At 65.9% G+C, this 19,605-nt stretch overlaps 4 protein-coding genes across 6 annotated transcripts; 1 reads left to right on the forward strand and 3 right to left on the reverse strand.

Moving 5' to 3' along the window:
• Window positions 1-712: 712 nt before the first annotated feature.
• ZFYVE27 (zinc finger FYVE-type containing 27) lies at window positions 713-5,516 on the reverse strand. Of its 3 annotated transcripts, none has more exons than XM_076338859.1 (12): window positions 5,247-5,516; window positions 5,103-5,173; window positions 4,845-5,031; window positions 4,567-4,662; window positions 4,264-4,376; window positions 3,361-3,491; window positions 2,933-3,004; window positions 2,749-2,772; window positions 2,398-2,542; window positions 2,042-2,088; window positions 1,092-1,173; window positions 713-866 (listed from the first exon to the last, which is right to left on the reverse strand). In XM_076338859.1, the coding sequence occupies exons 1-12, from the start codon at window positions 5,441-5,443 to the stop codon at window positions 802-804; spliced, it is 1,230 nt and encodes a 409-aa protein (XP_076194974.1). In that variant the 5' UTR covers window positions 5,444-5,516; the 3' UTR covers window positions 713-801. The 3 variants fall into 3 exon arrangements, with proteins under 3 accessions (XP_076194974.1, XP_076194975.1, XP_076194976.1); XM_076338860.1 differs by having other exon boundaries at window positions 2,749-2,769; window positions 5,247-5,515; XM_076338861.1 differs by lacking the exon at window positions 2,749-2,772 and having other exon boundaries at window positions 5,247-5,514.
• A 1,679-nt stretch (window positions 5,517-7,195) lies between these two features.
• Window positions 7,196-9,813, reverse strand: MARVELD1 (MARVEL domain containing 1). Its single transcript, XM_076338102.1, has one exon. The coding sequence runs from the start codon at window positions 9,685-9,687 to the stop codon at window positions 9,160-9,162; it is 528 nt and encodes a 175-aa protein (XP_076194217.1). The 5' UTR covers window positions 9,688-9,813; the 3' UTR covers window positions 7,196-9,159.
• A 719-nt stretch (window positions 9,814-10,532) lies between these two features.
• AVPI1 (arginine vasopressin induced 1) lies at window positions 10,533-11,318 on the forward strand. Its single transcript, XM_076338863.1, has 2 exons — window positions 10,533-11,053; window positions 11,133-11,318. Exons 1-2 carry the CDS (start codon window positions 10,773-10,775, stop codon window positions 11,191-11,193), a joined length of 342 nt encoding a protein of 113 aa, XP_076194978.1. The 5' UTR covers window positions 10,533-10,772; the 3' UTR covers window positions 11,194-11,318.
• Window positions 11,319-11,469: 151 nt separating this feature from the next.
• Window positions 11,470-19,121, reverse strand: PI4K2A (phosphatidylinositol 4-kinase type 2 alpha). The gene is made up of 9 exons (XM_076338862.1): window positions 18,726-19,121; window positions 15,819-16,019; window positions 15,435-15,566; window positions 15,197-15,350; window positions 14,524-14,585; window positions 13,973-14,072; window positions 13,577-13,710; window positions 13,226-13,285; window positions 11,470-13,089 (listed from the first exon to the last, which is right to left on the reverse strand). Exons 1-9 carry the CDS (start codon window positions 19,119-19,121, stop codon window positions 12,928-12,930), a joined length of 1,401 nt encoding a protein of 466 aa, XP_076194977.1. The 3' UTR covers window positions 11,470-12,927.
• Between the last annotated feature and the right edge of the window lie 484 nt (window positions 19,122-19,605).

A 19,605-nucleotide genomic window follows, 5' to 3' on the forward strand; every position in this document is an offset into this window, starting at 1 on the left:
CAGTGGGGCAAGACAAGAGCCAGCTGAGGGCAAGAGATTTATTGGCCATTCTCTATATACACTTATATATTAATCTGTAGTAGAAAGCAGCAGTCACTAAGTGCACAGAGCAGCACCAACTCATGCCTCCTCTCACGCTGCAGCTGGAGACCCGGCCACACAGCCCAGCCCAAGCTTACCCTCTTGCCTCCTCTGCACTACAGCCAAATACAGGGGGGGAAAGACTAAGCCTGCAGGCAGCGAGGCAGAGGAGCACAGGAGTGACTAGCAGTGTCTCAGCTGAGCCAGGACCAAAGACCACATCTCCTGGGAATGCAGGTAGAGCTCTGACTTGATCCCAAAAACACAGTCACCTAGCACAGTGCTGGGAAAGGTAAGGACAGAGCCCCAAGCTGGTTCTGCCCCACCCAGGAGGTGGAGGTAGGACCACAAGTGGGAAGGATGGCTCCTCCATCACTGAGCCAGGCCACGGGGCCTGGGCAAGTACATGGCAGGGCATAATGAGTGCCAGGGAGTGCCCAGGGCTTGGAGCAGCTGCCAGGGGGCAGCTACAGGGATGGGGGCACAGCTGTGGGCAATGCTCCACCACAGGGACCCAGCTGGTGCAGCAGATGCTGCATGGCAAGGAGGGCTGGTCTGCTCCCAGCCTGGCACTGGCAGGAGGAACAGCAAGCCCAAGCATCCTCTGGCAGGGTGACACCACGCTGGGAACCAAGCAGCCCAGGCTCGTGGCTGCAAGGGCACCCGCTGTCCCAGGTGTCAGGCAGTGCAGGACACAGGAGCTGGCTGGGCTTGTTTCAGTCACTTGATGAGCACCTGGTTGCACAGAGCACACACGAACACTGTCTCCCTCTGAGCCTCCGGGGCTGGAAAGGAAAGCAGGTGTCAGAGGTGCTCCCCTTCCCCACCACGGGCTAGGGACCCCAGCCACGGAACTGCTCCAAGAGCTGCAAACCCATCACCGCCCTGTCCTGAGCCAGGCTGTGCTGGGCAGGTCCTGTCTACCCTCCCCACAAGGTCTGGGGCAAATCCCTGCAGCAGACAGCACAAGTGGGAGCAGGAGCTCTGCCCTCCTCCACCTTTCCACTCACCTGTGGCTCCCATCACAGCCTTGGGGACTTTGAAGGAACAACACCTGGAGCAGAAGCTGTTCCCACAGTTACTGCAGCTCCGCTGTGGAGAGAGATGGAGGTGAGACACTACTCTGGCCCACTCCCAGCCCTCCCCGGCAAGCTCCAGTGCCAGAGCACGGCTAACAGTACTCCCTGCTGAAGGGGAGCGGGTGCAAGCCCTGACAGCAACAGCAGAGGGGTCATCTGCCAACAACACCTGGACAAACCGCCCAGGCCTAACGCTGGATCTGCATTCAAGTATGCTCTAACACCACAAGCAGCCTGTGCCCAGTCTGAGAAGGCACTGGGAGCACAGGCTCCAGGAAGTTTAAGAACACTGTATCACTTCCTATGCTGTAACCCTGGAGGGATGCAAGCTCCAGAGAGTCCCAGACATGTATCAGACTAACCCAGGAGTAAGGGGAGGGGGCCATGAGTCTGGAGAAGGGGAGGCAGCAGGAAGACAGCAACATGAGTCTGGGGGGGGAGAAGAGATACATCCTTCCCAGAACCACCCAGGGGACTGTGCACCAAGCATCGCATGCAGGGGCTCAGATAAGACAACAGGGGTAGCCTTTGCTCCTCTAGTTCCCACAAGCAGACCCATGCTCTGCTTCACCAGAAAGCTCTCAGGCCACAGGAAATGGGCTAAACCGGGCACAGAGCAGGTGCCTTCTACACCAGCACATGCGGGTTTGGCCTGTGGCAGCTTCCAAAGGAGCAAATAGACAAAGGCTCTACAGCACAAGGGATCCCTGGCACCATCAGGCACGCGACAACACCCAGCACTTAGCTGAGGTCATCTGCTGCCAGGCTGTGACTGAGGCCAGCCACCCAGGCTGCCAGAGAAAGCCACAGCAAAGGCAGACATGCACAACACATCTGCCCCAGGTGCAAGCAGCAAGCTGGGGTAGAAGCTGAAGACTCACCCGCTTCTTGAGCACAGAGAAGGTGGCTGCACAGCCTGTGCAGCTCCCTGGAAGAAAGAGAGCAGAGGTCAGGCAGGGCTCTGCTGCCTGGGACTGCAAGCGGTACAGTAACACCCATGGCTGTTGTAAAGGCTCAGCTCAGAGACGACATTGCTGCACCTCCCCATCCTTGCCCTTCCTAGGAGGGCTGGGAACATCCTCCCCTCCCCACGGAGGGGGGAGGTCATTGGAGGTGTCAGCACAGCCCCAGCAGGTACCACACCGCTCTGTCCACTCCCAATTCAGCGGTCACCACTGGGAGCAACACAGACCTGCTCTGCTGAGCTCCCCCAAGCAGCACCTGCTGCCAGCCTTACCGAAGTTGTTGCTGGGGTAGCGCTTGCGCAGGCGCTCAGTCAGGCGTGACACCTTGCTGCGGATCACCTCATTTTTGCTCATAAAACCATTGTCTGGGAGGCTGAGGTCAAAATCTGCTGAGCACTGAGAGCTCTCGTCATCCTCCTGCAGAGAGGAGAGCCAGCTGAGCACAAAGGGGTGGCTGGGGGCACGCTCGAGGGCTGTAGGGCAGCCCACCCCAGAGACGGGCACCCAACAAGCAGGATGCTCCACCTGGCATAGCCACAAGCCACCGGCAAACCAGGCAAAGGCTGCCAGCTCCAGCTGGGAGGAGGTGCCTCTCTTGTACACCTTGGCATGGCAGTACTCACCATGACCAGCAGCTGGTTCTCCTTCTCCCGAAGCATGGGACAGAGAGGAGAGGCAGTACAGATGGAGTCAGAGGCACCCAGCCCCACAGCCACCCTCCCTGAGCACCCAGCTTGCCCACCAAGGCACTCACCCTTCCCACCTCAGCTGCCCTGCAGACACAGCCCACCCCCACCCGCCTCAAACCTCGATAGCATCTTTGAACTCTTCATCAGGCTCTGCCTCCTCCGCCTCCTCCACGCTGCCAGGGGTAAGGTCCTGCAGGAGATTCACAGAGCTAGTCCTGCTGTACCTGCACCCCCTGTCCAAAGGTGGGCCCACACTTCTGCAGCAGGTTCCAGGTCAAAGGACCAGGCCCATGAGAAGACATGAGTCCCAGAAGGTGAGGTGAGCCTCTGCCTCCCCAGACTGCATCCTTTACATGCAGCAAAAAGACTGAGCCAAGCCCCCAGTGCAGCAGGGCAGCCCTCCAGCAACTCAGGAGGAGCTCACAGGCTTCCAGCAAAGCTGGCAGCTGGAAGGAGTTTGTGGGTAGAGGGTCACAGGCACAGTCAGATGAAAGGGCTGACCCTGCAGCTCCCACCCCACAACTGCCAGCCATGCCCCTATCTCACCTCTGTGCTGGTGGGTGTGGGGGTCCGATCCAAGGGGGCAGCAGCTGGCAGGGGTTCAGCAGCCTCTGGAGTGCTCTCGAGGGGTTTGGTGCCCACACACTGCTCGATTGAGGCCTTGAGCTCCATTATCACTGGTAAGAGGGGAACACGGCTGGAGCAGGGTGGCACTTCCCTTCTCCCAGCCCCACCACACAAAAGCCGGCTGCAAGAGCCGATCTCCAGGGCTCAAGGTGGGACATTGGCACATACAACCTTCACCCATCAGGTACGCTGAGCCCTCCTCTGCTCACACATCAAAAGTTAGAGCAGCAAGGAACCCCACCACCACCTGCCCCAGCTCAGGATAGGAAACAGCAGGGGCCTTAGTCACAGCTCAGCCACACAGATCTCATCCAACTCCTCCAGCACATGCCACAGAACAGGGAGTGCCTCCAGCTCTTCGCCTCCCTTCTGACAGCACGTTTTCAAGCCTGTGTCATACATTGCTACAGGCACCAAGAGTATTTCAAGTCCTGCAGAGCAGGGTCAGGTACCGAGAGGGGTGGCGATGCTCACGTGCAGGCTGCATTGCCAGGCCCCGGTTTGCCACAGTGCAGAGGAGAGCAGGAAACAGCACCCAGGCCAGGACACACATCAGGAGAGACTCTCGCCTCTCACAGCTGAGCCCCAGGACCCCACCACCCAACCTGGGCTGCTGAGCACCATCCCTAGGACATCATTGCCCTTGGGGGGGGGGGGGGGGCAAGTCAGGTCCCATGACAGAGCCCAACACAGGACACTGGGCTCACATAGGACACTGGGCTCACATGAGGGTGCTGGGAGAGGCCCAGGGCAGGATCCATGGCTTCAGAGGGCCTTTCCCCAGCCCATCCCACACAGGCCACTTCCAGGGAGATCTCTTACCTTGGTAGAACTGGGTGTTCCCCAGGAAAAGGGTGCTGTTGAGGATGGCCAGGACCCAGCAGAGGGGCAGCAGGTAAAGGACACAGACAGAGCCCAGCAGCGCCCCATAAAACCTGGGAAGGAGCAGCAGGACACTGGGGTCAAGACAGAGAAACTCACACCACAGCACAAGCCCCATTCCTCCATCTGGTCCTCCACCTGCTCTCTCCAAGTACTAAACACATCAAACGCAGTTCCACAGGCCTGGCCGGGCCCCTCTCCCCGCTGAGCCCGTCGCAGAATGCCTGACCCGGTACTACTCACTGGGAAGAGACAGTGGGGTTCTCCCAGTACAGTACACGGTACACTGCCTCGCAGCTGCAGCACATCCCGCTCAGGAATCCCTCCAGCTGGATCAGGCTGTAAATGAGACCTCACAGTGACAAAAGGGCCCCACAAACACACACCCTGGCTCCCCCACACTCATACGCTTCACGGTGGCCAGGCTGGCATGAACCCAGGCCCTCGGCAGCCGCAGAGAAGTCTTCCCGGCTGCAGAGGCCCCAGGAGCCCCACAGCCGGGAGGGGCTCCAGAGACTCACAAGCTCTTGACCTGGGCGATGGCCTCCTGCCGCGAGAGCTGCACCCTGCTCAGGTCCTCCCGGCGGACGCTGTGGTACCTCCTGCGCACCAGCTCCGGCTCCGAGGGCCGGGCCCGGCACATCTCCTGCAGGTAGCCCAGCAGGGCCGGCACCACGACCAGCAGGGCGAGCACCGAGTACCAGGCGGCTGGAAGAGGCGGGACAGCGTCAGCCTGGGGGGTCCGGGGAGGGGACCGGCCCCGTCCCCACCACACGCACCTTGGCCGAGGGTGAGCAGGAGGAAGTTGAGGCCGAGGCAGACGAGGAGGGAGCACACGGGTCGCTGCCACCTGCGGAGAGGAGGGAGGGTGAGGGACGTGAGGCCTCGGGGACAGTTTCGGTCCCGGCCCAGCCCGCACCTACCGGAGGAGGGAGCGGACGCCCTCGGCGGCGTCCCGCAGCGGCTCCAGGTAGAGCTCCAGCCGCCGGTAGCTCCGCACCAGCTCCAGCAGGTCGAAAGCAGCGGCGGCCTTGGGCGGCGACGGCTCCGGCGGCGCCTCACCGCCCCCCGCCGCCCCTTCAGGGCCGCCTGCCGCCCCGTCCCGCTCCACCGCCTGCATGACGGGCCGGGCCGGGGGAGCGGGACCGGAACAGGCCGGGCTGGGCCCGCCGCCGCCGAGCTCGGCCCTACGCTGCGCTCCGCTTCCGGGAAGCGGCCAGGTGCGCCGCGACCTCACCCGCGGCGCCGGCACGCAGCCAATCGGAAGAGCCGGTTTAGAAAGCGCAGGCAGAAGCCCCGCCCCTGCGTGGGCAAAGGGGCGGAAGAGGCCTGGGCCCCGGAAGCGGCGGCGGTTCGGCCCCGCCCCGCCCTGCCCCGCCCAGGCCAGCCCCGCCCAGCCCGACCAGCGGGGGCCCGGCAGCGGCGGGGCCGGCCGGGGCCGGGGCCTGGGACCCGGGCCCGTGGGTGTGCTCTGGGTCCTGCGACCGGTCTGGGCGTGGGGCTCGGGGCCGACCTGAGGCCGGGGCTCGGGCCCGGTGGGCCCGCTCTAGATACGGGGCTCGGCCCTGCCCTGGGGCTAATCTGGGTCCCGGCCCGGTCCCGAGCCGGGTCTGCTCCGGTCTAGGACTCAGTCCCAGCCTGGGTCCGGTCCCAGTCCAGGGCTGGGCACTGATCGCGGTCTGACCCCGATCCGGGTCTAATCCTGATCCGGGGCTCAGTCCCAGTCTGGAACTGACCCTGATCCGGGTCTAATCCTGATCCGGGGCTCAGTCCCAGCCTAGGTCTCGGCATGGCCTGCTCCCAGCCGTATTGGGGCACTGTGGCTTTGTCCCCACGGGCTCCATTGCTGGGGCACCTCTCCACGGAGAGAGACCAGGGACCAGCCCCGCACCAGGGGTCCCTGGGAGTGACCAGGGGGTTCCCCCTGGGCCCGTGAGCGTGGCTGGCAGCTCCTCCACTGCCCCTTCATGCCCCCAGGCCAGCCCAGCCCTGGCTGCGCTGGCGCTGCCCTGCGCAGCAGCCTGCAGCCCTGCTCCCACCGCCCTGGGCACCACAAACTGTCCCGCCAGGTGCTTGCAGTAGGGCAGGGCTGCTGGCTCCCAGGGATGCCCTGGGGAACCTGGGCTGCATCCGATGCCAAAAGGGGGGGGTGCCATCCCATAATACTCCACGCAACCTTGTAAACCCTATGCCGGCTCTCGGGCTATGAGGGCAGCGCAGGGCTCAACACTGCTGCCGGCTGCCCGCAGCCTCCGGTGAGCAGGGCACGTGTCCCGCAGGCAGAGGGCTGGGGGGCCCGGTGACACCCCAGCTATGGATAGAGGTCCAAGGCTGATCCCCGTCCTGAGAGTGCGGCCCAGGGCCGGAACCAGCCCCGGGAGATGCTGGCTGCCCCGAGCCTGTCCCCGGCTCTCCAGGGCCCCAGGGGCATGGGCACGACTGCCCAGCAGTGCCCCGGCCCCAGGACAGAGAGCCCTTTCAGCCCGGAGTGACAAAGCCCGTAGGAATGCAGCTCCATCCTGTCCCCAGCACGTCTCTCCGGCCACACAGCCCCGGGGACTTGGCAACCCTCTGCACCGGGGGGCAGCGGGAGGCGCCCGCACCCGGATAAGCACTAGGCTGTGCCCTGTCTCTGGAAGGGGCAGTGGGGCGGGGGACAGCCCCTGTCCCCAAGGGCAGAGGTTTAAGCCTGTCCACCGGGAGCGGTGGCTCAGCACCGGGGAGCCCACCTGTGACCCCGGAGCACACCAGGACATTGTGACCATGGCCAGAGGCTCCAGGCAGGGAGGCCCCAGGGCGCAGGGCTACAGAGCCGGGTGTGATCTCAGCTCAGACCCCGTCCCAGCCCCAGCACAAAGCCCCAGACACCCGGTGAGCGCCAATGTTGCTTTATTTGGAAGGTGAATCCATAGGCACCAGAGAGGGGGCTGGAGGGGGACAGAGCCGGCGCGACAGGCAGGGCTGCAGAAAGCCAGGGAAAGGCACTTGTGGCGACTGAAGCCCCGCTGGGCGTCTCGGGCAGCCTGGGCCAGGGACTGCACCGGAGCAGGCGGGGGCGGGCGGTGTCGGGGACCAGCCCTGACACAGGGTAGGGACAGCACGTACTGCCCAGGGAAGGGGTAGATGGCTCAGGGGCTGGCAGGGCCCCCGAGCACGAGGGGGGATCAGCTGGGATGGCACATCATGATGGAAGCAGTGACCCATTGCCAACCCCAGACCCCTCCAAGCCCCAGGGGGATCACGGCTGCTGCTCTCCACCCCAAAAAAGGCACTAGGGAACCCCAGGCAACAGCCAGAGCCCATGGCCAGCTGCTGGGGATACCCATCCCGCCCATCTGAGCCCACGCAGACACTGGGGCAGACCCTCCCTTGCACTGGGAGCGACGGAGAGGACCTGCCTCCAGGCAGGGCAAGGAGGGCTTGTGGCAGGGCAGCCCTGGTGTGGTGCTCCTCCAAAAATTCCCAGTCTCTGGCTGCCTGTTGCTCCAGTCAGCCCTACATGGCCTCCCAAGGGCTTGGCACCTGGCGGGCTGTGGAGGCTGATCCAGGGCTGGGCCGGGCCCGCTGCCGGCATCCTCTTCTCCTGTTCCCCAAGACAGGCTGTGTCCCCGCAACGCCTGGCCCCAGCTCCCCCGCGGCCATGGTGCCAGCGGCAGCCCAGCACGGCCATGCTGCCGCGCTCACCCTTCCCCTCTGCCTCGCCACGGTCCCCGGGCAGCACAGGGCCCCGCGATGGAGCCAGAGTCCCGAGATGAGAGTCTTCCTGGATGATAAACCAAGCGCTGCAGAGCCAGGCAGGGCTGCAGGCCAGCCTCCAGCGCCGCCGGTGAGGCCGTGTCTGTCCCTGTCGGAGCAGCCGGGCCCCGGGGCAGGCTCAGTGGCTTTGGGTGGCTCAGAGCCACGAACCTTGCTGCAGGAGGGCAGGGGGAGAGAACGACCCGGTGCCCCGCTCCCTTCAACCCCAGGGGCACCTGGCCCCATCCCGGGGCAGTACGAACCCTAAGCCTGGAGGAATTTACGCCCTGCCCAGGGTCACAGGACCAGGCTATGGCCCTGCTCGCCCTTCCCCTCGCCCCACAGTGATGGAGGCCTTGCTGCCCTGCGCGGGCTCAGCCCCCAAACAGGACAGCGTGTCCGGGGGGCCGGGATGACGCCGGGTCAGGCTGTGCGGGACCTGGATGTCTCCACACCCCCAGAGCGCAGGGCAGGGAGGGACTGAGCCCCGCGGGGCTCCAGCAAGACGGTGGACGTGTTCAGGCCAGACAGGAGGAGGGGCCCGGGCTGGGGAAGCCGAGATCAGAGCCTCCGTTAGGGAATCGCGGAGGCGCCGCACAGTTGGGAGCGGCAGGAGGGGGCTGCCAGCAGGTCGGGGGGGTGTTATGCCCACCCAACCCCACTACGCAACCACTGTCCCCTGCTCAGCTCTCCCAGGCCAGTCCCCCTCCACCCCGGGGACAGTCCAGCACCCACCTGAGCACGCAGCATCTGCAAGGCTGGGGGCAGGGGAGTTGGGCAGGGGACCTCGGGGGCTCCCAGAAATTGGGGTCCCTCTTAGGGGCTCTCCGCTTGGGTCCTTCCACTTGCAATAGACTACATCTGTCCGGGGGTGGGAGAGGGGCCTGTGCAGCGGCTGGGTGTCCACGCTGTCTCGGCAGGATGCAGGGGAAGCCGTGCTCGGGGAAGGCCTCTCTCTGTCCATCCGTCTGCGCAGGAGTCTCCGGAGGAAGCGCGGTGCAGTCAGCCAGGAGGGGATGGGGCGGCAGGGTCACTTCGTCCCGAAGCGGGGCTGTGCTCTGTCCGTGGGCGAAGAGAAGGGGAGCTGAGCGCCACGGGGTCTCAGATGATGTCGCGCTGGTCCCGGCAGCGCCGTGACAGGCAGTAGAGCCCAGAGAAGAGGTACAGGCAGGCAGCGATGCCCCCGCAGACGGAGGCGCTCAGGTAGGCGCTGTAGAGGCAGCGCTGGCTGTAGCCCGGCAGGCTGCAATAGCTTTTCCGCCCGGCCTTGTAGCCCATGATGCCGGTGGCGGCCGCGTAGAGCCCCACGCCCAGCGCCAGGTCGTGCACCAGGTTGGTGAGGAGCCAGCGGGAGCCCAGCCAGGGCACCAGCGCCCAGCGCCCCAGCAGGCTCAGCCCGAAGAGGGCCAGGGTGAGGAGCCAGGCCAGGACTGCGGCGAAGAGGGCGAAGTGGGCCGCCCCCTCGTACTTGTGAGCCGCCACCGTCACCCAGAAGGCAGCGCCCAGCGCCAGCTGCCCCAGGCGCAGCAGGCCCAGCGGGCTCCGCAGGTAGGCGCGGTGGAGGCTGAGGGAGCCGCGGGCCGGCGGCTCCGGGGGCGGCGGCACTGCCGGGGGAGCCGTGCGGGCCATGGCGGAGCCCTGCCTGCTCCGGCGCGGCTCGGGCGGGACTCAGGGCCCCGGCAGCGACTTCCTCCCCCGGCCGCTGCCAAACATCTGGCGCCTAACGGTCCTCCCCGCGCGGGGCCTCTCTCCTCTCCTCTCCTCTCCTCTCCTCCCCGCCCCGCCTCCGCGCCCCGCCGCGCCTCCCGCCGGCCCACCGGACACCCGCGGGCCGCCGCGGATGCCTGACTGCCTGCCTGCCTGCTGCCGTCGGGCGGGGGCCGCCGCGCCCCTCCCGTCCCGCCGCCGCGGGGGTGGCCGCGCCGCGGGGCGCGGGAGGCGACGGGGCGGCCGGTGCCGGCGGCGGAGTCGGGGGTGGGAGCGCACCGGGACCCCGCGCGGCGGCCGGCGGGGGGCGCGCGCCGGGGCTCCCCTCTACGTCACCCGGGATTCCCCCTCGGTGTGACGCGCGCCGGGGCTCCGCCCGGGGGCGGGGCCGCGCCCGCCGCGCCCCCGCCTATTGACGTCAGTTGCGCCACGTGTCCCCCCTCCGAGAGGCGGTGCGGCCGCGCCCCTCGTCGCCGATTGGCCCTGGCAGCGGGAGGCGGGCGCGGATTGGCGGCGTGGCGCGGGGCGGGGCGGGGCGCGGCGGGTGAATGAACGGGGCGCGCGGCGCGGGGCGGCGGCGGGACCCCGGGGCGGCGGCGCGAAGCGGCCCCGGGAGCGCAGCGGCCACCCGGCGGCCCCGCGACGGCCGCCGCCACCGCCAGGTCTGTGCGAGGGGCCGGCGGGCGCGGGGCGGCGGCGGAGGGAAAGCGGATCACGGCGGGGCCCATCGCCCCGGGCACCGGCGGGGCGGGGCGGGACCGGACCTGCGTGCGCCGGCCCCAGCCGGGCGTCTCCCGTGTTCCAGGGCGGCCCCGCCCGCGCGGCTGGCCTCCTGCCCGGCGCCCCGGCCCGCCCTCTCCCTGCGGCCGCAGCGCGTCCTTCCACCGCTGCCCGCCTTTCCTCACCGGGCACCCGCGCCGGATCCCGGGGAAGACGGGCCGGGCCGGGCCGGGCGGCGGGAGCGGAGCCTTGACGCCGTCTCTCCGGTGCCCGCAGCGGCCGGGACCATGGGCACGCCGGCCTCGGTGGTGAGCGACCTTCCGGGGCGGGCGGCGCCCGCAGCCCGCGGCCGCAAGCGGGCCTCGGCCAACATCTTCCAGGGCGTGGGGCTGCCGGAGCTGCGGAGCCTGTTCCGGAGCGGCGGGGCCGAGCGGCCCGAGGAGCGCGCCCGCCTCGTCTGGCGCTACGCGGGCCAGCGGCGCATGGCGCGGGCCCTGCGGCGGCTCCGGCGGCGGCCGGCCCGGCCCGGCGGCGGGATGGCGGCGCTGCGGCGCCTCGGCCGCCTGCGGTAGGTGCGGGCCGGGGCGGCAGGGGGACGGGGAAAGCGCGACCGGGCCGCGCCACTAACACACGCCTCTTCCCCGCAGGATCGCGGAGAAGGAGCCGGCGGGCGGCCGCAGAGCCGAGGCGCCCGTGGGGTCCATGTAGCAGCGCTGAGCGGCCGGGCCGTGGAGGAGCGGGGCTGCTGGACAGCAGGTGCCGGGACAGCCGGGCTCTCCGAGGACACTAAGTGTACTGGACAGGGTGCGATGGTTAATAAAAGGTGGACAGCGGTGGCGGTGTGAGGCTCTGGCTGTGTCCTGCCAACCCCTGGCCTTCCCCCAGGGCAGCAGGACCTTGGTCCAGGCCATTGTACTGGACCCGGCGCAAGGGGAACAGCCCCGACCTGCTCTAGGGTGCTGCGGAGACACGGAGGCAGCCAGCTGAACGGCAGCTCTGTTATTCAGACGGTTGCATGGTTTAAATACATTACATACATTTCTACAGTGCATTAGAACAATACGTTTTGGGTCAGTCGGAGATGCAGCTGGGCCTGGCCGGGGAGCTGGGGTCGCACTGCTGCCCGCCCTATGCTTGCACAGCCAGTGCTGAGCTCCTTCCCCATGCAGGAGACAAGGGAGCTGCTCTCCCCTCCCAGGCTCAAGCCACAGAGCCCCAACCCATCTTCATTCACCCCACCCCCCAAAGATGGGCTAACAGGACAGCGAGACCCAACACCAGCTTCCCCCAGCAGCAGGAGAAGCCGCAGCTCAAGGCAAGCGGATGCAGGCAGCAGCCCTGGTACCGTTTTATACAACACAAGCTGAGCAGCTTTGGGGGAGAGAGCGGGCTCGCTGCCTTACCCACCCACAGCAGGCTCGTGAGATTGTCAGCACCAGGGCAGCCAGGAGCCCATGCTGGCCCCCCCGTGATCCCATCACGCCTCCCACCCATGCAGCAGAAGAGACCCTCCGGCCCTTCCCCGGCAGCCCCCTGCCCCTCGAGGGGGCTCTAGGCACAGACAAGGCTGGCACCATGCTGGCTGCACAGCAGCCAGGGAGCTTGCCGGGAGCAGGGGCAAAAGCCAAGCAACAGCAGCTGTGGAGACCTGGCAGGAGGGATGGACTGGGGCAGCAGGGGCAGGGAGAGGGTGCTCGCACTCACCCTCGGCCCTCTCCAGCTGAGGGGGGGGGGGCACTAAGCTACAGCCCCTCCCAGAGCTGGCTGCCATTCACAAGGACAAGCCAGCACCTCTTTCCCCTTAGTGTCTAACTGCACCCAAGCCAGCCCTGTGAGTTGTCCCTCATATGTCCCCTCCTTGAGCCCCCAGCCAGAGAACAGCCGTTCATTGTGGTCCCCACTGCGCCAGCGGGCAGCAGGAACTCCCCCTGAGGAAAGCAGCGTGCACAGGATTGAGGCAGAGGAGGGACAGTGGAGGAGTACAGCACACCCTCGGGGAAAGGGAGGGGGTATAACCCGCTACAGGCCTTCCCAGCCTGGCAGCAGGCACAGCGGGGAAGAAAAGGGCCAGTGGCTGGTGTAAAGGGCTGGACGGATCCTGGCCCAGGCAGCCTGCTCATCCCAGCCCCAAGCAGGGGTGCTCAGAACCGCATGCAGGCCGAGGGAGGCAGGCAGGGGCAGGGTTCCAGCCACACCACGGCTCCCAGCGGATTCCCACACCTCCCCCTGGGCCCTGCCCCAGGCAGGGCACCGAGCTCCGACAGAGCTAGGGAGGGACCGTGCCCGACCTGCCTGGCTCCTCTAGTTCAGCTGCAGGTTCCTCCAGCCACACCTGCTCACTCTACCCAGAAGGTCGAGTCCCGGCCACAGGAGCCAGCAGTGGCCCGGCTCCTCTCGCAGTGCTAGTCCGAGGCGGCCAAGCCCTGCCCACGGCTCCCACAGCTACCACCATGAGAAGAAAGGCTTCCGGCTCTGGAAGCTCTGCGTGTAGGACTCGCTGGAGGTGCGCTGGTGGGAACGCGCCGTTTCCACAATCACAGGCGGCATCTGAACCAGGTGTAGGGGGCTCTTCCCGTCTTTCAGCGCCTGAGTCAGGTTCAGGATCTGTATGGCACAACAGAGCAATGCCTGAGCTGCCCTGCCGGAGCAACAGAGAGCATCCGCCCCAGCACCCTTCCTGCCACACAGGCAGGACGAGGCTCTGCACCTCACCCACCTGCCTTCCCTACACATAGCTTACCTGGCCTCTCATGACAGCTATCTGCTTGTGAAACTGTCCCCTGTCAAAGCCAGGGTCTTTCTGCAGGAGAGAGAGCAGAGAACACAGTGGGATCCACCCGCTGCCCCACGCCGTGCAAGAGATGCCTATTCCCCAAGCCAGCCTCTCTCCTCCTGTCCCACGGGTTTCCTGCTTCTCCCCACGCTGAATCTTCAGCTCCTGGCAGAGGGATAACCCTGCTTTGCCTCAGCCCAGAAACACTGTCAGGAGCTTGGCCACCTTTCTGTCCCCTGCAGCCTTGACAGGGAGCTGCCCAACACCATCTCCGCTTTTCTTCCTCCCAAGCCATCCTCACCTGCTCCCCCAGCTCACCTTGAAGAGCTCATACAGATCTTCCTCCAGGTCCTTGACAAAGTTGGGGTCCGAGATCTTGGGAAGAATTAGGTCCTTGATCTCCTGTGAAAAGGGGATTTTGGCCTGGGGCAGCCATGCCCAGTAGAATGGATCTGTGGGAGGAAGCAGGAGACATTAGAGCTGGGGAGGGCAAAGGATGGTGCAACATGCCCCTGGGTGCCAGATCACCTGTGTCTGGGACACAGGGTCCAGCACCCACTCCCTACAGCCTCTGCTGAGGTGGAGCTGCCCATGAACCCAGAAGGTTTGCAGAGGGACAGCCCTAGCCCTCTCCTCTCCGGCCCTTGAGGAGGATGCTGGAGCGTGGAGTTATATGGCTCACCAGGGTGCCCTGGCACAGCCTGAGGGACTCACATGCTCTCCAGGAGTCCGGGTGTTTCAAGGGAAAGGCCAAACCATTGTCTATAGCAGCCAGCTTGATGATGGGCTCCTTCACCACCACCCAGTCACTGTCCTGGAAGGAAGCGGAGCATGTTGCAAGGAGGACCCCCCAGCAGGAACAGTCCCTCTCCCACTCCCTGCAGCCCCGCTGCCAGGATCTTTGCCCTGGCTACCACAGAGGGACAGCAGCCTCTCACCCGTAGCGTGGCCCCTTGCCCGCAGTGAAACACTGTCTGCTTCGGGTGGGAGGGGGACAAAGCTGTTCCCTCCCCCAGGCCTCACCCCAAGGATGCACAGGTCCAGCAACGCCAGTTTCGCCCACAGAGCCCAGCTGCATCCTCACAAAGTCCCACTAGGCCACAAACCACCGACACAGAGGGCAACGAAAGGCCCAGGAGACAAGATCAGGCCTCCGCACACTTGGAAACCCAAGCCAGCTGGGAAATCCCCGGCCCGCCTGCCAGGCAGGCAGCTTGCAGGAGCAGAGCCCCCCGTGGAGCCCCTGCCCGGGAAGAGCCGCTCACCCGCACGCCCGCGCTGTCCAGGGGACAGTCGTACTTGATGAGCCAGTTGTCATTGCCCCGGTCTGCAGGGAGATAAAACCAGCTGTGTCAGCACCAGGGCCTGCCTGCACCACACCGGGCAGAAGATTACTCCTCCTCTGACCCAGAAGGGAGACAGACCAGTCTTAGGCCCAAACTCTACCCCAGAGCCCTCGAGGTTGCTGCAGGCCTGGGAATCCACATCAACCCCCCCACAACCAGCCCTGGAGACTGGAGAGGTGCACATATCCCCAGCTCGCAAGAGAAAGGTCAGCCTGCAAGGCCCAGAGTGCTACCCCGACCCCTTCCAGCCTGTCAGGAACTCAGAAGCCCAGCATGAGATGGGATATAGGGGCACAGTCAGATGCTGGATCTCCGGATGACCCTGGATCCTCGCAGCTGGCAAACTTTCATCCCAGCACTGTGGTGGATCCAGATCTCCCAGAATGCAGGCCAGCGGCCAGAGCATGGCCACAGTGGTGGGCAGCCACGGCAGCTACACTCTACCCAGAGGCAGCTGCCACCTGGCAGCAACCAAGTGGTGTTGAGAGGAGTTTTGGGTGCTGGGAAGAGATGCCAAGCCCCTGCCCCCCTCCCCTTTCTCCAGCTGTCAGGACGTGAAGGAGCAGGCAGCATCCCATGCCAGACAGCCTACCTGTGTTCCTGATGATGTAGTCCAGCACCACCAGCCGCTCGAATTGCAGCAGCAGCTGCCGGTTGGTGTTCTCCGGGAGCGGCTCAGCTTCAAACCGCCGCAGCCAGTAGTCGGCATCCTTGTAGCCTTCCACAAAGAGCTGGAAGGAGCCCACCTGAAGCAAGGACAGGCTGCATCACAGGAGGCCGCAGAGGACGGAGAAGCGGCGACAGGCGGGCGTGGGGGCCGGCAGCCCTACCTTGGGCGGCAGACCGATGCGGTTGAAGCGCTGGCCAACTTTCGGCACCTTCTCCAGGGCCAGCCTCTTTCCTCGGGACTTCACCCTGTCGATGGCACTGTAGTTAAAGGTCTCACTGGCCAGATACACCACCTGGGGGGACAGGAGCACAGACGTCAGCAGGGGCACCTGGCAATTGTCACAGGACTGGTTGATAAAACCAAGATACAGCATTTCCCACAGCTCTGCCCAGCACGAGGATCCCCATGGCTTGAGCAGGAGCAGTCCCGGTCCAGAGCTCTCAACACATCTCCGAGGTCAGCAGTGCCACAAGACAAGGCGCAGAGCTGTGCAGAAGCACATGAAAGCCTCCCCAGGACGAGATCCCAGCAGCTGCCCCCTCACCTTCGTGCGGGGAACAATGTTGAGTTCCAGTTTCTGGTCCACCAGGCTGGCACCCGCCTCCGACAAGTAGCCCTGGTTGAGGACGAGGCAGTCTCTCCCAAAGCAGCACGGGCAGCACAACTTCTGCAGCCACTTGGTCCACTTGGGGTTCAGCTGCCCGTACGGCTCCTCGTTCTTGGGCTTGAAGACACCAATGATTTTCTGTGAGCGGGAGAGAGGAGGGCTGACTCAAGGCAGTTGGCAGAATCAGGACACTCCCCCCTGAGCCAGCCCGCAGTGGGAACACTCAGGAATGGTCCCAGAACAGTCCCCCACCAGGGCAATAACCAGCCCCTGGAATCAGGCAGACCCTGCAGCTCCCGGGAGCGAGGCGAGCAGGCAGGGGCTGGGAGGGACCCTTCCCCAGCCAGTGCCCCGTCCCATGAGAGCAGGGTGCTGCCCAAAGACCTTCATACCTGGCTCACGCACCTGGAAATAACCCTCCTTGTCCCAAAAGACACCAATGATGATGCTGTCCCCTAGTAAACATCCCAGTCCCATACCAGCGACCTTTGGATGGCTGGGAAAAGCTACTGCTCACCGCTGCTCATTACGTCCACGCAGGAGAGGGAGGGGGATAGTGATCCCTGCCCTGGCTCCAAAATCCATTGAATGGAGCTGATCCCAAACTGACCAGAGGACATGGGACCAGAACAGCCGAGCAGCCAGAGGACCCGCGAGGAGCCCAGGGCTCTGTGCTGGGGGGCCCAGCTAGAGACAGCAGAAGGGCTGGCTCTCTGGGTACACTGTGGGCAAGAGGGCACAGGCAGCTCCAAACTGGCCACCAGCTGGTACCAGCAGCACCCGCAGCCCCTCAATCCAGCCTTGCACACGTCGACCCAACAGCAGGGACAGCAGCACAGGTACCCCACTGCTGCAGAGGGCACAGAAGCCTTGTGCTAGGCGCTGCACTATCACCAAGCCAGCGTTGCCAAGCCACACAGCCTTCTGGCCCTGTCTGGGGGCCTGGCTGAGACAAGGGCCAGGGCAGGAGCAAGGCCACCTGCCCCTGCGGGCCAGGCATCCCTGGGGGACTGTGCAGCAGCTCCGGGCTGGCAGCCCCTGCTCTGGGGTGACTCAGCAGCACAGGTGAGCAGCCCTCCTCCCCATGGCTGGTACTGGCCCCGGCCTGAGTGTGTGGCACTTCCCCAAGCCAAGCTCCTGCCACAATGTGGAAGTGGGACGTGAGTCCCAGCACCTCAGCGGGGAACCCCAGTGCAATCCCAGTCTGCCAGGGGCCAGAAGGCAGCCCAGGGCAGGCAGGAGCAAAGTTTTGTCCATCAGGAAGAGGGAGAGGAAGGGTTTGAGAAAACAGGACCACTTCAGCCATCCCCAGATCACATGGAGGAGCCACTTCCCCTAAGCAGGCAGGAAGGCAATCCCCCCATCAGCCCCACGTGAAGGCACATGACTGCCAACACGTCCTTGGATATGAGCCTGCAAGAGGCTTGTCGGGAGCTCTGGCAGCACGGAGGCCTGTGCTCCGTGAAGCCAGGCCAATAGAGCAAGGCCCAGCCAGGCAGGGACAGTGCGGAAGCAGAGGCCAGATGCCTGGCAGCACCACATCCCCTTCCAGACAGACCCATGCCGGGAGCAGCAACGGCAGGGAAAACAGGTCTGCCTAGTGCCAGCAGCAAGGCAGAGGGAGCCAGGCCAGCCCCGAGGCGCAGTTGGGGTAACCACAGCCACTGGGGCTAGGGAAGCACATCCCAGCTGGGATATCTCAGGCCCCGGCAGCCCAGAGGGAAGACACAAGAGAAAAGTTTTTCCCCTGATGCCCTCACTCCCTGCCCGCAACAGCAGCACGCTGCACTCTCTCCCGTGCCAGCAGCGGGGAGGTTTTGGTGACCCTGGGCAGCAGCCACAGAAACCAGACACACACCACCTTTGCTGACAGCAGGTCAGTCCAGGGGACCTGCCAGGTGACGTGGCCAGAGTACAGAGACTTTGGCTCCTCATATGAATCCTCTACCAGCCCTCGCCAAGCTTGGATCTCCTACAGCCAGGCAGCCTCTGCCCTGCCACTCCCAGGCAGCTCATCCAGCCGCCCACCCCAGCGACACCACGTCTCATATTGGGCAACGGGAAAGGAGCAAGAGGGCAGCAGGAGGAAGTGTGTATTGCCCCACAGCCCACCAGCTCAGCTGGGACCTGCCTGCCACTGCTCCCAGGAGCCAGGCTCTACCCGGGGCAGGAAACCTAGGGCACACCAGGGACAGGTGAGCCCAGTCCTGCTTCCCAGGAAACATCCCGGCACACATGCAGCGAGGGAGCCACTGGAAGCAGCAACAGCTCAAGTAATTGGGCTGGGCGCTGCAGGTCACAAGACAAGCCACCCTGTGCCGCACACACATCCAGTCAGCAGCGTGGAGACGGCTGCCACACAGCTGACCAGATCTATAGGGGAGCAGCTATTTGTCGAGGACTTTGCCTCGATTATATCAACCGCGCAGCCACAGAGGAGACGCCTCACTCCAGTCTCACAGGCCAAAAACTACCTCAGCTCTCGGAGTCGCAGCCCGAGGGCTGGAGTCACGGTGGTCAGGAGATGCTGATGCCCAGGCCTGGAGGAGAGGGTGACCTTTCCTCTTTGGGCACGAGAGCCACAGAAGAGGCTGAAGCAGCACTTGGACACTGCTGCCCCCGACTCTTGCGGCCAGTCCCACTGCACTTCTCCCCGAGGAAGCCCAGGGCAGCTCCAGCCGCTCCTACCAGCCCCCCAGAGCCGGTCACCCCCGGGCCAGCTTCACCAGTTCGCCTAGGAGCGCCCTCCTCCCGGCCAGCGCCGCTCAGCCCGCAGCCCTCGGGGACCACGGGGAACGGCCGGCCACCCCTCGGGGCAGGCACAGGGGGCCGGGGCCGGCTCACCCCCTGCGGGTCCTTGACGAAGTAGCTGCCGCTGGAGCCCTGCGAGATGCGCTCGGGGAAGATGCCGCGCTCGCTGGCCAGCTCGGCCCGCCGCACCACCTCGGCGAACTCGGGGTCCTCGGGGAAGTCATTACGCTCCCGCTGCGCCGCCGCCGCCGCCGCCAGGGCCTGGGCCTGCGCCGCCGCCTGGGCCTGCGCCTGGGCCTGCGCCGCCGCCGGGCCCCGCGCCCCGCGCTCCAGCAGCGGCTGCCGCTCGCGGTCGCGGCCGCCGGGGGAGCCGGGAGGGGAAGGCGGCGGGGGGGCGGCGGGCGGGAGGGCGCGCACGGCGCCCCCCGGCAGCCCGTAGTCGGGGGCCTGCGCCCGCTCCGGCGACACCAGCGGGCTCGTCTCGTCCATCGCGCCCGCCCGGCCCCGCCGCGCCGCCCGCGCCCGCCGCTTCCGCCGCGTCACCGCGCCGCCACGCCCCATTGGATGCTCCGCCCCCGCCCCGCCCGGGTGTTGCCGCGGGAACCGCGCCCGCCGCGGGGGAGGCTGCGGCCGCGGTGCCGGATAAGGCGGGCACCCCGCGCCTCGCACCGCCTGGCCGTGGGGGCCGTGGGGGCCGTGGGGGGGGGGGTCCGCTGGCCCCACGCCCCCGCCGTGGGAGCTGGCGCCAGTGCCCCACACAAAGATGGCCGATCGGGAGTAGCAGCGGCCCCCGCTGCCCTTCGCAAAGATGGCGGCAGGGCGGGGGCGCGGCCCCGCTGCCGACACGCCCGGGGAGGAGGACGCCTTGCCCCACACAAAGATGGCGGCTGGCGAGGTCGTGCTGCGAAGCTGGCCAATGAACAGTCGCGTTGCTAGCGGTTGCTGTGGAGACAGCCAACGACGGGCGGGGATG

Source organism: Aptenodytes patagonicus, chromosome 5, assembly GCF_965638725.1.
Source record: "Aptenodytes patagonicus chromosome 5, bAptPat1.pri.cur, whole genome shotgun sequence".
Taxonomy (NCBI): domain Eukaryota; kingdom Metazoa; phylum Chordata; class Aves; order Sphenisciformes; family Spheniscidae; genus Aptenodytes; species Aptenodytes patagonicus.

Coding starts and splice junctions, on each gene's coding strand:
- ZFYVE27 (XM_076338859.1), bottom strand. CDS start 5,443: ATGCAGGCGGTGGAGCGGGACGGGGCGGCAGGCGGCCCTGAAGGGGCG. Junction 4,377..4,566: donor AACCCCACTGTCTCTTCCCA/GTGAGTAGTACC, acceptor GCTCCTTCCCAG/GTTTTATGGGGCGCTGCTGG. Junction 1,174..2,041: donor TCTCTGTGCTCAAGAAGCGG/GTGAGTCTTCAG, acceptor CTCTCTCCACAG/CGGAGCTGCAGTAACTGTGG.
- MARVELD1 (XM_076338102.1), bottom strand. CDS start 9,687: ATGGCCCGCACGGCTCCCCCGGCAGTGCCGCCGCCCCCGGAGCCGCCG.
- AVPI1 (XM_076338863.1), top strand. CDS start 10,773: ATGGGCACGCCGGCCTCGGTGGTGAGCGACCTTCCGGGGCGGGCGGCG. Junction 11,054..11,132: donor CGGCGCCTCGGCCGCCTGCG/GTAGGTGCGGGC, acceptor TCTTCCCCGCAG/GATCGCGGAGAAGGAGCCGG.
- PI4K2A (XM_076338862.1), bottom strand. CDS start 19,121: ATGGACGAGACGAGCCCGCTGGTGTCGCCGGAGCGGGCGCAGGCCCCC. Junction 16,020..18,725: donor TCGTCAAGGACCCGCAGGGG/GTGAGCCGGCCC, acceptor TCCCGCTCACAG/AAAATCATTGGTGTCTTCAA. Junction 15,351..15,434: donor GCATCGGTCTGCCGCCCAAG/GTAGGGCTGCCG, acceptor TCCTTGCTTCAG/GTGGGCTCCTTCCAGCTCTT.